Source organism: Gambusia affinis, linkage group LG03 (assembly GCF_019740435.1).
Source record: "Gambusia affinis linkage group LG03, SWU_Gaff_1.0, whole genome shotgun sequence".
Classification (NCBI taxonomy): domain Eukaryota; kingdom Metazoa; phylum Chordata; class Actinopteri; order Cyprinodontiformes; family Poeciliidae; genus Gambusia; species Gambusia affinis.
In genome coordinates, this window is record NC_057870.1 from 24,717,098 (window position 1) to 24,730,478 (window position 13,381).

Here is a 13,381-nt window from a genome sequence, read left to right on the forward strand (position 1 = left end):
AAGAAGATCACTGTTCACACGGTGCAACATCCAGGCATATTAATGGAAAGTTAAGTGGAAGAAAAAGGTGGACAAGCAAAAAGGATAACTGCTTTGAAAGGACTGTGAAGCAAAGCACATTCAAGAGTTTGGGGCAGAGGAATGGAGATCCATTGCTTCTGTTCCTCAATATGTTTCATGCAGTAATGAATGTAAAAGGAACCCCAACTGACCACTTTTTACTGTAAAGTATCAGGATATGTTTTTGTCATTTGAACACTTTAATATATTTTTACTAAATTTAAGGTTTTCATAATATGACAGTCAATATGAACAGAAATTAACACGACATGCATTTCTGCATATATCTAATAACTAAATAATAAGAAAATAATTTCAATATTTTAATTGTTCTTGTGCATCTTTGTTAGACATTTTCTAACCAAAATCTCATTTGATGTCAAAAGGGGTTTGCGCGTGGTAAAGAAACGATGACTTTTATTTTATAATAAATACATGAAAGTGCTTCACAGTATTAGCAAACAACTTTTCCTCAAGGCAAATATTTAAATACTGTTTTTAAATTGCAGCTTAAAAATTAAATAATTTCCTCATGTTAGTAGTCAAAACTTCCGTTTGCACTAAATAAAACACTTGCAAGAAAATGGTTTGGCCAATGAACATAATAATTTAAGTCAAACTACTGACAGAAAAAACTTTTAAATTAAAAATATACTCTTGCATGGGAACACCACATGCTCCCTCTCTCCGGTTTAGTTGTGGGCTGGAATGGTCTGTTTGCAGCTGGGACAGGCCTGGTTCCGGTCGGCTTCCGGGAGTCCCACAGCGTACTCTGTTGTGGAAATCAGCAGAGTATCCAGCGTCATTTCCGTACATTTGGCGATGAATCGAATGAAGGGACGCACGTCCCCCTCGTTGGCTGTGTTCAAAGCGGCGTAATATTCTGCCCTTTGCTCTTTGCGAATAGTAATTGGCGGATATCTCGCCTGCATGAGCACGAGGTTCATGAGTAGCCGGGATGTGCGTCCGTTCCCATCTACAAATGGGTGTATGTACACCAGCTTGTAGTGAGCCAGAGCTGCATACTCCACAGGGTGGAGCTGCAGGGCTTCCTCAGAGTTTAGCCACTGGACCAGCTCGTCCATGTGTCGCTGCAGGTCTTTGGGGTGTGGTGGGATGTGGTGGCCCACAAACACCTGGCTGGTCCGCAACCTACCGCCCTCCACGGGGTCCACGTAGCCGAGCACTCGTCGATGAATCTCCAGGATGTTGCTGACGGTGATGGCTCCTGATCTGGACAGCAGCGTGGTGTTGATGTATTTCATGGCTGCATCCACGCCAATGGCCTCGTTCTGCTCCTGGAGGCTTTTTCCGGGTACGGCGTAGCGCGTCTCGATGATGTGTCGGATCTCGGACAGAGTGAGGGTGTTGCCCTCTATCGCCACGGTGTGATAAATGTGGTGGTAGTATGTCTCCTCCATTACTCGACGGAGCGCGGAGTTGCCTTTGGGAATAGACATCAGCCTGCGCACTTTACTGTCGATTAGGCTGAAGTAGCGCTGGTCGATCTCCTCCACCAGGGGAAGGGTTCGGTCTCTGCTGACCAGAGCTCTCTCATTACATGGCGAGAGGGCCAAGGCCTTGGTGTAGAGGTGGTCTGCCTGGACCACATCCTTCTCCTCCTCCAGTATGGTCCCCAGCTCTGTCAGAGCATCCACAAAGTCAGGGTTCATACTAAGAGCATGCACCAGCAGCTTGTGAGCCTTCTCCCTCTTCCCAAGTTTCTTCATCTCCAGAGCCTGCTGCAGCGCTGCTTTGGCCTCCAGCTCTGTCTCTGCATTCAGAAAACAGAAATTATGCAAGTGAAACATACAGCAGGAAACTAGATTGTTGGGGTACATAATGACATAATTATTGCAAAGTACTCATTGAGACATGTTTTTAATTACACTTATTTGTTATTTTTATTCACATTACAACCACAAACTTTAATATTTAAAAAAAAAAAACTTTTTTCAAACAGATAAAAACAGAAAAGTGTGGTTTACAATTATAATCACTTCCTTTTACTTTCATACGCCTACATATAAGCCAGGACTACCAAGTACCTTCAAAAAGTCACCACAATTTAGTTGTGGTACTGTTACAATTTGAATTGTTAACAGTTTGAACTCACGTTTTATTTAATTTCTCATGCATTTTCACAGTTTTTATTGCCCTGGAATATTTTACAGTACGTACTGTAACATGCGTTTGCTTTAGATATGAGCTCTGGTCACTGAATACCAAAATATTAAACTTTGTGGTCCATGTGTAAAACAGGAATACTCACACTGTCCATTACTCTCAATATAATCATACAATGCAGATACTTTTCTTTAGCAGAGACAAGAAGGTTGATTAGAAGATGGATGGAACCAAATTCTTGGCAATGGTGGGGGGAAAAAACTGTTTGAGGATATCGAAAATTTAAGTCTGGGGTAGAGCTTCAACCTCCAGCTGCAGTAGATTGATTCAAACAGACAAAAACTGCCAGTGCCTTTAAAAGGCCGTCCGTACCTTTGCTGGGTTTGGTCCTCTGAGGCAGCACATCCAGGGCCGTGAAGGGGACAGTCAGGCTGGTGGACTGCACAGCTGGAGAAGACTGTGAGCTCCCCCACAGCTGGCAGCGGAGCTGGTTGATGCCCCTCATGGAGCCACAGCACTGGTTTTGCAACCCTATCAGGGGAAGCAGGAGGGCCACCAGAGAGCCGAAAACCACGCACAGCAGCGGGCCCCATCCTCCGAGGACACGGCGACCGCTGATGTAGCACCACTCCGTCACAACAGCCATGGTGACCCGAAGTTAAATCCTCCATCCTTCGGTGCTAACAGCCCCCCATCTAGAGCCGAAGGGTGGCTGAGAGGAGGGAAACCCCGACCAGAATGAACACCTGCCCGGTTACCGGAAACTTTAAGAAACCTACGCTAGCTGTTTTGATTTGTTGTACTTTCGTTGTGGGAAGTACTGTCTCCCACAACGAAACAGTACTTCGCTTCTTTCAGTTAGCGCTTCACAACAAAATCTGAAGAATCCTTCAGAGAAAGAGTGTTTATCTCCGTCGGCACGAATGTGTACACATCAGACTTCCTCTTGGTGACATCTGAGTAATCCCGCGTATTATTGGTCAGAAGCTTATTGAAAAGTGGTGCCTATTGGTTAGAAGTACAGCAAAACAATATGTAGTTCGTAACCGTTTCTGATTGGGTCATGTGTGGGATAGTTTTCCCTCAGCGTAATCTGCCAGGCGTAGTTTACGCAACAGTTAGAAAATTACGTACCCAGAACGAAAAGGAGTTAAATCTATTTAACTTTCCCTATAAAAATGAGATTGTGTCTGTTTTTTTTTTCTTTTTCTTTTTTCCTTTTTTTTTTTTAAAAAGATTTGTCTTTACTGCTGAAAATAATGTGTCTTCTTTTTAATCGCTTTATGCATGTATTAGGCTATCAGTTACAGGGGCACTATGAAGTAAACTGGATGTTATGAACATTACTTGAAAATTTAGATTACTCTTATACCTTGATAAGATTCTGAACAGACAGGATCCCTTTTTGTACTTTTTATTAATTTTTGTGTAGCCTTCTTGACATTTAATGAACAGCTGTCTGGATATGCATTCAATTCAACCTAATTACCACTGATACCCTTAAATGAATTCAAGTGCAACCAATTGCCGTCAGAAATAGTTATCAAAATCCACGTGTTTGTAATTTCATCTTGACATAAATGCATTTTTCTATTAAAATCTGTAGGGGATTTGTTAGAAAACACCAGTGAACCAGCAATATAATGAAGACCAACTAACACAGGAGACTGGTCAGGGTCTGAAGAGAGCTGGCTGGAGAATTTTATTTTAGAGTGAAGGGTAGAAAAGCATGGTCAATTTCCCATATTTCTATTAAGTAAAATAGTTAGAAAAATCTTGCATTGTTTTCCTTCAATTGCAATAATTTAGAGAGTCATGTTTTTTTTTTTTTTTTTTTTTTACTGTAGGAGGACGTTGGAGTACCCAGAGAGGATTTATACATGCACCAAGCATTGACAGAATGGAGCATGTAAACTCCATGCTGTTAGAGTGCAAAATTTGTCTTTCAAATAGCAGTTTATGATCACTAAGGTGAAAGTGTGATTTGTTACTCCTTTAAAAGACCCAAGATTTCTTCAGAATCAGTGTGTAAAACAGTGTTTTTATACTGCTGCACCACAAGGTCACTCACTGAGTAGAGTATAACCTTATCACACACACTGTAGAGGCATGAACAGTTCATGTGGGTCACAGATATAAAAACACCAAGACACACACACGGTGAATCTTAAAATGTGCACTTCTCTTAGAAGAGTGGGCGTTGCCTCATATACTGGTAACAATCTTTATTGATAACATTAATACAATAATTATCTGAGGATGAGAACAGAGGAAGAGCAAGGTTGTTCTTCCAACCAGTCATAATTATTTTGCATTCCCATTGCATCGGAAAACTGTGAACCATGTAAAATAGACACAGAGACCTTGTGTAGCCAAGAGCCTAGTCTTGAATAAATTACTGACAATAGTTCTACAGTTTTCTATCCTCAACATAAACCAACACACAAGTTTTTAATACTCCAACAATGCAGAAAAGGCAGAGGCTGAATTCAAGCTGAGGACCTTTCTGTGTCGCAATCTACAGCATGCTAGCCCACATTTTTTTTTTTTTTTTACCCCTACCAGGGGGTCTTTTTGTGGGCTCTAGCGTCCCTTATATGACAGTAGGCTGACAGGAAAGGGGGGAAGACATGCGGCAAGTGTCCCGGGGTCCGGGAATCGAACCTGCGACGGCCGCGTCGAGGACTCAAGGCCTCCAAATGTGGGTTGCGCTATCCCGTACGCCACCACAGGACGCCCTGCTAGCCCACATTTTGACCACTTCTGAAATGTTATTTTAAGGACTTTAGCGCTCTGTCAATTTGTAAATTTTACGTCCTCACAAACACTAGAGGGCAGTAGTGTCCTTTTAAAGTGACATCCCAATCACAACCCACCTCTTGTTCTTACTGCAGCATCCATGGCCTAAAAATCCGTAATTTTAAGACATGAGCATATGGCTTCTAGATTTTAAACACAGACTGACAGGTAAGTCTTAATTTTTTTTTTTCATTAAATCCCTGTTCTGTAATACATCTTATCTATTTATAGCAGCTTTAAAGTAATTACCACCTGCTATGAACAGCAAGAGGTGATCAGGACTGACTCCCTGGATAGTTGCCAAAGCCAACGCACTACTCTTCAGCAGATGGGCATGGCAGGCGATCAGCTCTAAGTAGCTGATATTCATGCACAGTCTGCAACTTTGCACACCCAAATACAGTCACTACTGCTACTACAGTTAGAGTTATGAATGGATAATTCTCTCCCTGCTTTTTGTACTTTTATGAGTTTTGAGTTTAGGAAGTTTTCCTCCTTGAGTTAAAACCTGAACCCACAGCATTTCCCACAACTGAACAGTTTTCTTCTTTTCCTTTGCCTAACATTCACCTTGAAGCATAATAGCAATGACTATTGGTACACTTATATGTTTTATTTGCACTGGATACTCGTTAACCAAAGAGGAGGCTGTGTAAGGTACATTTACCTTTATATTCCAGTTGTCTGTCAAGGATGATGGGTGGAAAGGAGCAAGAAAGATGGAAAACATGATGACATTTAATCAGCCTGCTGTCACTGATTAACTGTGATGGCTGGAAAGACAGCTGAGCCCCATGGGATGCAGGCCTGAATATTGTGTAACTAGGTTAAAATTATACAGACTCACTGCTGTATAAATTTGCCACTGCACCAGGACATATTCATCAGGCTGCAGGTATAGGAGGCTGCTTTCTTTCCATTATGCATGAAACCAGGCCCATTGCCGTGGAGCCCACAAGGAGCCACAACAGGAATTTCCACATACGCAGCCTCAGCATGCAGTCAGTGTTTGGGCCATTAGAAATGAATGGATCACAGAGCAAAATCCTAGCAGCACGCTGCACTGCCGTGGAAACAGTCATTATGACGGCCTCACCCTCTCCTAATCAGCACTCAGGGAAATATTTACCTGTTTAGCTGCAGTGAGAGCTGCTTCATGAAGCTTTTACTGTGGCCACAACTACATAAGATGCCTCTGTGCAGGAAAAAACAAAACAAGAAACAGAAGAAAAACAAAGCCAGACATTTAGCCATTCACCACTTTTATTTTTTATCATCTATGTTCGGATGTAATTTATAGTTTGCTAAGGAATTTGTGTAACCACAATTATGTTGAAATGGTAATACTAAAAAAAAACTAGCGGTGACATTTTCTTTATGATACTCTCTCCAACCATCTTTTATAAGAGCTCCAGATAAACCAACAAAGTTCTAGTAAGTCAAAATATTTGGTCAAATTTAGGGGATTATTTGCTGCAACAGCATGATATCATAATTAGCAGGTGGACTTTCTGAGCTCTGGAATCTGGGGAACAAATTTGCAGGGTTTAAAGATGTCTGTCTGTCAGTCCAGCTAGTGGAGAATTGAGCAAAACAGCAACGAGAAATTATAAAACTTCCTCAGTAATTCAAGATTCATTCAAAATTTTATGGAAATCTGCATTACTTTCTGAAACTTCAATTTTTGGGATTGTCTTTCTATTTTTGCCCATTTTTAATCGATACATTTAAAAACTGACCAACGGATGGACGCATGGATGGTACAGAGTGAGACATTCAGTTGTTTGAACCAAAAGGCAGAAAATGTTCCCTTGTACTGGACGGGTACAGATTATATTCAGCCTGTTTTTGGTAATGAAAACAGAAGTAAAAATTAAATGCCATTTTTCCTCTTCCTCCCACTGGCTGTTTATATGTAGTGACTAATAAATATATATTTTTATATGAAATAGGATTTTTCTGTGGGAAATTCCCCTTTTGTTTCTTTAAATTCATCCAAATTACAGAAAGTGGGTGTTATAAGTATTTCTCCATTCAGGAATCAGGCCATTCTGAAATAGGAGGTTGCAGTCATTTGAACTTTCAGATAAAACCTTGGTTTCTCTTTTCCATTGTGGTGCCATTGTTGTATTACCACTTTCAGTCTAACGTTTGTTCTTGCTTACAAATTGGTTTAGTTAGAGCAAGAAATGACATGGATAAGCATAAGTATTAGTAGGTGCTGTATTCACATTTACAGACCTATTTAATAGGTTTGAATTTGATTGAAAAGTTTCTTTGTTTCAGCAACTGAACACATTATATACATTCATTACACTAAAACTGATGTTTTAAAAGTCTACCTTTTTCATTAGCTATGTGACAAAACAAAACACAAATAGTAGAATGTAAGGTATTCTTAAAATACAATACATAAAATTTTATGATAAACAAATATTTAATCTCCATCTGATTTACATGGTAAAGTGTTGTGTTTCTAAATTTTATTGTGTTCTGTCCGGACTGTTCCTTTGAATAGTTTGGCATTTACACCGTTCTAAGAAATAAAATATTTGAGCCTGTGATATTTAAAAATTTGTAATTTACTTACTTATCTGTAGCTTAATGTGAATCTTGATGCATTTACAACCTCAGATAGTTTAAAATAATTTGTAAAACTAGTTTTTTCAACTTACAAATGTTTTAGATTTTCTAATTTTCTTGTCTCAGTTCAAAGAAGTAAACTTGCATTAAGCAAGTTTCGTATTATTCTGTATTATTTAGTTGCCTTTTTCACCCACTATAGAATAGGCCCAATTTTTGTTTTTGCTACAAAATGTAAATTTAGCTGCGTAAAACATGGTTAAAAATCATTTTGCTTTGGCCTAATTTTCTTTTCCAACAATCCAACTGAACCTCTGCTTTGGCTCAGCAGCAAGAGAAATGTGGCAGAATGAGCCGCTGATGTTGCAAACGTGATGGCATGAAATGCTGCAGATAAATCTGTGCCCATCTGGCATAAATCCACATGAGCTTCAGGCCCCTCAGCTGCAGATGCAGTCAAACCACATGGATATGCAGTAAAATGCCTTTCTCTGAATGCTTCATGGCACTTTTGGATCTCTGTCCGAATGGAAAAGTCTCATGAATAGCTTGGAGTCTGTTATCTTTAATACATTAGCTAGGTGTGCTTTTACCCCCTGCTTTCTTTGTGTTAAATGACCATGATGGGGTATGGTAAACAAGGCTCTCTAATTGATGTCAGAGTAGTTAAGGCATTTTGCATTGAAATTGAAGAGTGTATGCAGTAGGATAATTTTCGCTCCAGCTGACCTGCTAACTTAAAGCACACTCCAGAGATGACCTGTCAGAGGCCATTAAAATAACACTCTCTCTTTTCGCTGTTTGCAGGAACTGGGCTCCAAGAGGTGGAAAATCCATCTGCTCACCTGAAAAGAGGTGACCTGTCAGTGCAGGAAATAAATCCCCCTGGCACAGGAACCAAGCATCCCTCCCTATCGGTTCACACTTCCCTGTCCAGCCTCCGCGGAGCCATCTGCAAGCTTGGCTTTCTGAGTGAGAAGAGACTTTGTTCTGGTTGACAGGGCTGGGTGTCAGAGATCGAGGATCTCGTTAGGCAGTCAGAGCAGGAGCGATGGTGGCTCTCTTTACACTCTCTCAGTATGAATGCTTCAGCAGGCATGGTTGCGCTGCGGGTGGGAGGGGTTGGGGGTCTCAATTTGGATGGCAGAGAGAAGGAGAGTCAGACTTAGACCTGCTGCTCCGCTCAGCTTCGAGCATCTAAAATGTCCATCTTACCAGAGGGAATTTGCTCCAAAATGCAACAGCCACATTTTCATTGGCAGAATGACAAGCGGCGCTACAAGACAGTTTAGTGAGGTCAGGCTAGCTTTCTCCCCTCAGGTAACAAGAAGTGAAGGTAGGCGCCTGACTCTGGCCGCACTCAGCCGGCCCAGGAGCTTCTGTGGGATCAATAAATCACAGATTACAAAAAAGGGTAACTATCACAGTTCTATCCATTTTCCTGTTGGTTGCAGAACAATACTGTAAATAATTTCAGCTGCTTCTTAAAGTTCACGTTTCAATGTTAGATACTTAGAGCAGGTATGTTGGTGAAATAGCCAAATTAAAAACGGCTTTCCACAGTTTCTCCACTTCCCAGACCTTCCATCACCAGTGTAAAAGTTGTGCAAAATGTGATTTTTCTATTGGATCCTAAAACACAATATTGTTCCTGCATGTAATGGCAGAATCAACACACAAATGGTTCACCAGATCATCAGTATTCCTCCTGGTCAGTCTCCAGACCTACATCTAGAATACGAGGGTTGACAAATAGGGGGTTTTCAAAGCATTAATAGTGCCAGCAAATATGTCACTGGTGACTTTATACCCTGTACTGTCAGTCTGAGGTATTTAGGTATTTATTTAGAACAGGAAAATGGAAAAGGCTTAAACATAAAATGGAGAAGCAGTCTGTTTCTATAATCGTAAGGAACATAAAATAAAAATGAAACCTAATAAAATGAAACAAAAAAAATTGCAAAATTTCTAAGGTCAGCAAATGATCTAACTTAAACTGAATAAGAAATACTCAGGGATGTCTATGGAAAGTTCAGAGGGTTTGGTTTTTTAGTACAGGTGTTTATATGAAATAAATGATGCCAAAATAAAATAATGCATCACATACATGTTCTGTAATGTCAAAAAAGGTTGGGATTTGAGTCACTTGGCAAAAATCAGCATGGAATGCAGTGTCAATGCAGTGTCAGTTTAGATGTTCTGCTCTGTATTTCTCATCCATAAAAGCAAAAGTGGAACCGTTAGTTTGCTAAATAGGTGAACTCCAAATTATTTTTTTCTGTTTTGCATAATGACATTCGCTGTTTCCTCAAACTACCTACTTAATACAGTGTGAGCTATGCATAAACTTAGGAGAGCTAATCCTGTGTGTATTCCCACACTGCAACATGTAACCTTTAGATCAGCTCTTATGTAAGTTATAGTGTTTATAGTGTGACTTCTTTTTAGGTTTCCACAAACTCTTTTTCTGTTTTTCTCAAACTGACTGGAGAAAATATCTTTTATACTCTGTGGCAAAATGAAAAAATACTAAGACCAGAGGGAGGGTTGGTAATTCATTTTACTGAGTGTTTGTATGGATTAATATATCAACAGTGAGTAAAGTGGAGGCTTTTTGCTTCCAACGCATCGCCCGAAGCCTGAAGAGACGCACATGATTTATTCAGCTCATGCTCCATTCTGTCTGTGTGCTTTCTCATTTTCACAAAGGCTTTCCTTTCACAGAAATGATTGGAGGAGACTGACATGTTTTGAAGCAGGTTTGGGGTCTCGCTGGCTGTTCCGATGGGCTAAATGTTGCCTTATCATAGCACAAACCTCAACATGACGGATGTTGTCATTCTGGCCCTGACAGAAAGTCAAGTCCTGCTGGCAGGTCAGCAGCTCTGGTGCCTGAGCCAGGTCTAACAGGTGAGCGGAGAGAAAATGATCTGCTGGAAAGACAGCAGACTGAGATAATTGGATCTCCACAAAGGGGAAAGCCATTACCAAGGACCTCCTCTCGGGCACTTCCTGCTGTTTTCACTTATTATCTCACTTCCAGAGTGGCCTGTGCTGCTCAGAGAGATTGGTGCCTTCGCCGGCAGTCATGTCAAATGAATGTAGCAATGATTCAGGTGTTACTCATTATTCCCCTGACACTGGAAGAGAGCAGTGGCTTTTGACTTTGTTTGCTTGTTTTGCTAACGTAATAACAGGCACACAATTAAATTATAGTGCCTTACTGTAAGAATAAAAATAACACAATTCTTCTAGATGACAATGTTAGCTCATGATTGCTTCCTGAGAGGGTTTGCCTCTAGCTCATTTTTGTCTAACCCACAAAACCCACAGATTGCTAATGCAGCCTGAGATCTCTTCATCTAATAACCAGCTCTCTCAACTTTACTTCAGCTTGATTTGCAAAAGAAAGTTTGACCTGCACCTTTGTCACAAGCTTTCAATATTAAGTTTATGATTGCAATCACTATGCTGATCTGATACAAGAATATGATTTGATCCGAACCAGTCTATGGTCTTGTTCTCCTGGAAGCTAAACCTCCACCCCAGTCTTAAATAACTTGCAACCTTTGACACATTTTATCCCACGATAGCTTGTGATTAACTTCACCCATCTTCCCATAAGTGAAATGTCAAATCTTGCGTGGTGAAATGTCAAAACCTGGGATATTTTTTTCAGTCCAACCGTGTTTCAAACTACACCACTACTTATTCTGGTATGAGGTGCTTCTTAAGCTTTGTGATGCTGTTTGTCCATCAGTGTCCTTAACAAACCTCATAAAACTGAGTAAATGGAAGGATTATACATACGACACAACATGCTAACATTAGCACCACTTTCAGTAGTGTTTGGATTTTTCACTGAAATGTTTGAGTTTCATACATAAAACTTGATATTCAGGTTTTAATGAACAGAAATTAGTATAAAAACATTGTACAGATATTTTCCTATGAGCTTCCTCGCATGGCGTTGAATGATAGTTAAATATTACAGACAGGTGCCTTTGAGCCTCGGAAGCATCTGGCAACATCCGATAAATCACTGTGGGCCCATATGGTAATAATGCAAGCATCCCATCTGGAGTCTGATTTCTCTGTATTAAACAAAAACAAATTGCCAGAAGCACTTTCAATCCTCTCTCTTCAGCTTCATATTTGCAAGTCCTATCTTCAGAGCTTCTTTATCTGCTTGTTTGAAAGGACTGAAAAACCAGATCACAGCTGCTAACTGAACAAAGTTTCTGTCTTATTGTCAGTTTTCAAGAAAAATGTATACATATACTGCAATAGTTCAAAATTCACATTCTGTTTATCTAGCTCTCTATCTGTCAGGCCTTCTGTCTGCCTGTCTTGCTATCTATGCTACATTGCATAATCATAGCTGCGTTATTTTTTCTTAGTCATTTTGATGCATTTCTTACATTATTGCTAACATTCGTAACATTATCAACTCAGAACAATCAGAATTACAAACTGCAAAACCTACAAATGTGTTACTTGTATAAAATGGATAGGTCATTTTATAAAAGAGAGTGTCCATGTCAACGAAGTGTCATCACAACGAAATGTCCTGACACCACGTTTATGAACAAGATAATTAAATGGGTTGAATGTGTTTTCATTTTGGAAGTGTTTGAAAAATAGTGAGATCTTGTGAACCTGAAAATGCTCAAGACAACACCATTTACACAGCCAGTTGGAATCCACAGATGTTAACAACTAAATGCAAATAAGTGAGCAATCAGTTTTATAGAGAATGACTATTTAGTATTCATAAGTGTAGTTTTCATAAGGAAGTGATAATGTTACAAGAGAAATGCATGGAAGCAGTTGATACATGTTCAGAAGTGTTTGTAATTTGGTGAAGAAAATGAGAATCTGCTACTATGAAGTGAACAAATAACTAAATGTTATAAAGGTTAATAGAATATTAATTCTGACCAGAGAAATGCATAAAATTAATTGAGAAACATCACACTTAGCAGCAATATCTGGTGTAATGAATTTAAATATTTTTCCTTACTTACCTTTTTCTGTAAGTAATTTTCTGGTATTTTTCAATGTATTTGGCAAGAATATACAGAAATAATTAAAATATTGTTTCATTTTGTATTGACATTAGTTGGAAATATGACATGAAATACAAAAACAATGATAAAAACCCCCATTAATTTATCAGAAAATACAGAAGATTCTTTGACAGAAAACATTAATACACAAAGCATCAGTACCACAATTTATTTTTCAGCATATCTAAAAAAAAATGCTTTATTGAATAAATGAAACCATTCTTTAAAGAAGAAAAAATAAGTTTTCCGCATTTTAAGTGTTGTGTGTTTTGTTAGTGTTTCTGTGTGTCACAAAGCTTAGTATTGACTGATTTAAAGCTAATTTCTATTTGTTGGGACTGCAAGTTTACCTTCTTATAAATCACCTCCAAGCTGATCTCTTCTCCCTGCAGTTACTATAAAAGCCTATTGATGTAAAGATGTAGCATATAGCCATGCTGGCCCATCTGTGCATAGCGCAGCTGCCAAGTCGGCAGCTTTAATCTTCTGAGAGCAGGATCCATGTACGTGTCCTGTCAAATCACAAAGACACGACACAACCGAAGCCTCTTTTGATCTCAGCCCAATTTTCTCAAAGTGCTCTCTGTCATTTCCACTTTCATGGTCGGTGTAAATATTTAATATGTGCATCAATAAAGTACCTTGAGATTAGCGTGGACTTTCCACACAGTTCTGCATACTTGATTCAGCGAGACCCTCCACTACAGAATGAGTACAAATTCTGATTTCAGGATATGCAATTC

General features: G+C 39.5%; 1 protein-coding gene across 1 annotated transcript; it reads right to left on the reverse strand.

Annotated features, from left to right (window-relative positions):
* Positions 1–370: 370 nt before the first annotated feature.
* ficd (FIC domain protein adenylyltransferase) lies at positions 371–3,356 on the reverse strand. The gene is made up of 2 exons (XM_044111440.1): positions 2,560–3,356; positions 371–1,834 (listed from the first exon to the last, which is right to left on the reverse strand). The coding sequence occupies exons 1-2, from the start codon at positions 2,831–2,833 to the stop codon at positions 753–755; spliced, it is 1,356 nt and encodes a 451-aa protein (XP_043967375.1). The 5' UTR covers positions 2,834–3,356; the 3' UTR covers positions 371–752.
* Between the last annotated feature and the right edge of the window lie 10,025 nt (positions 3,357–13,381).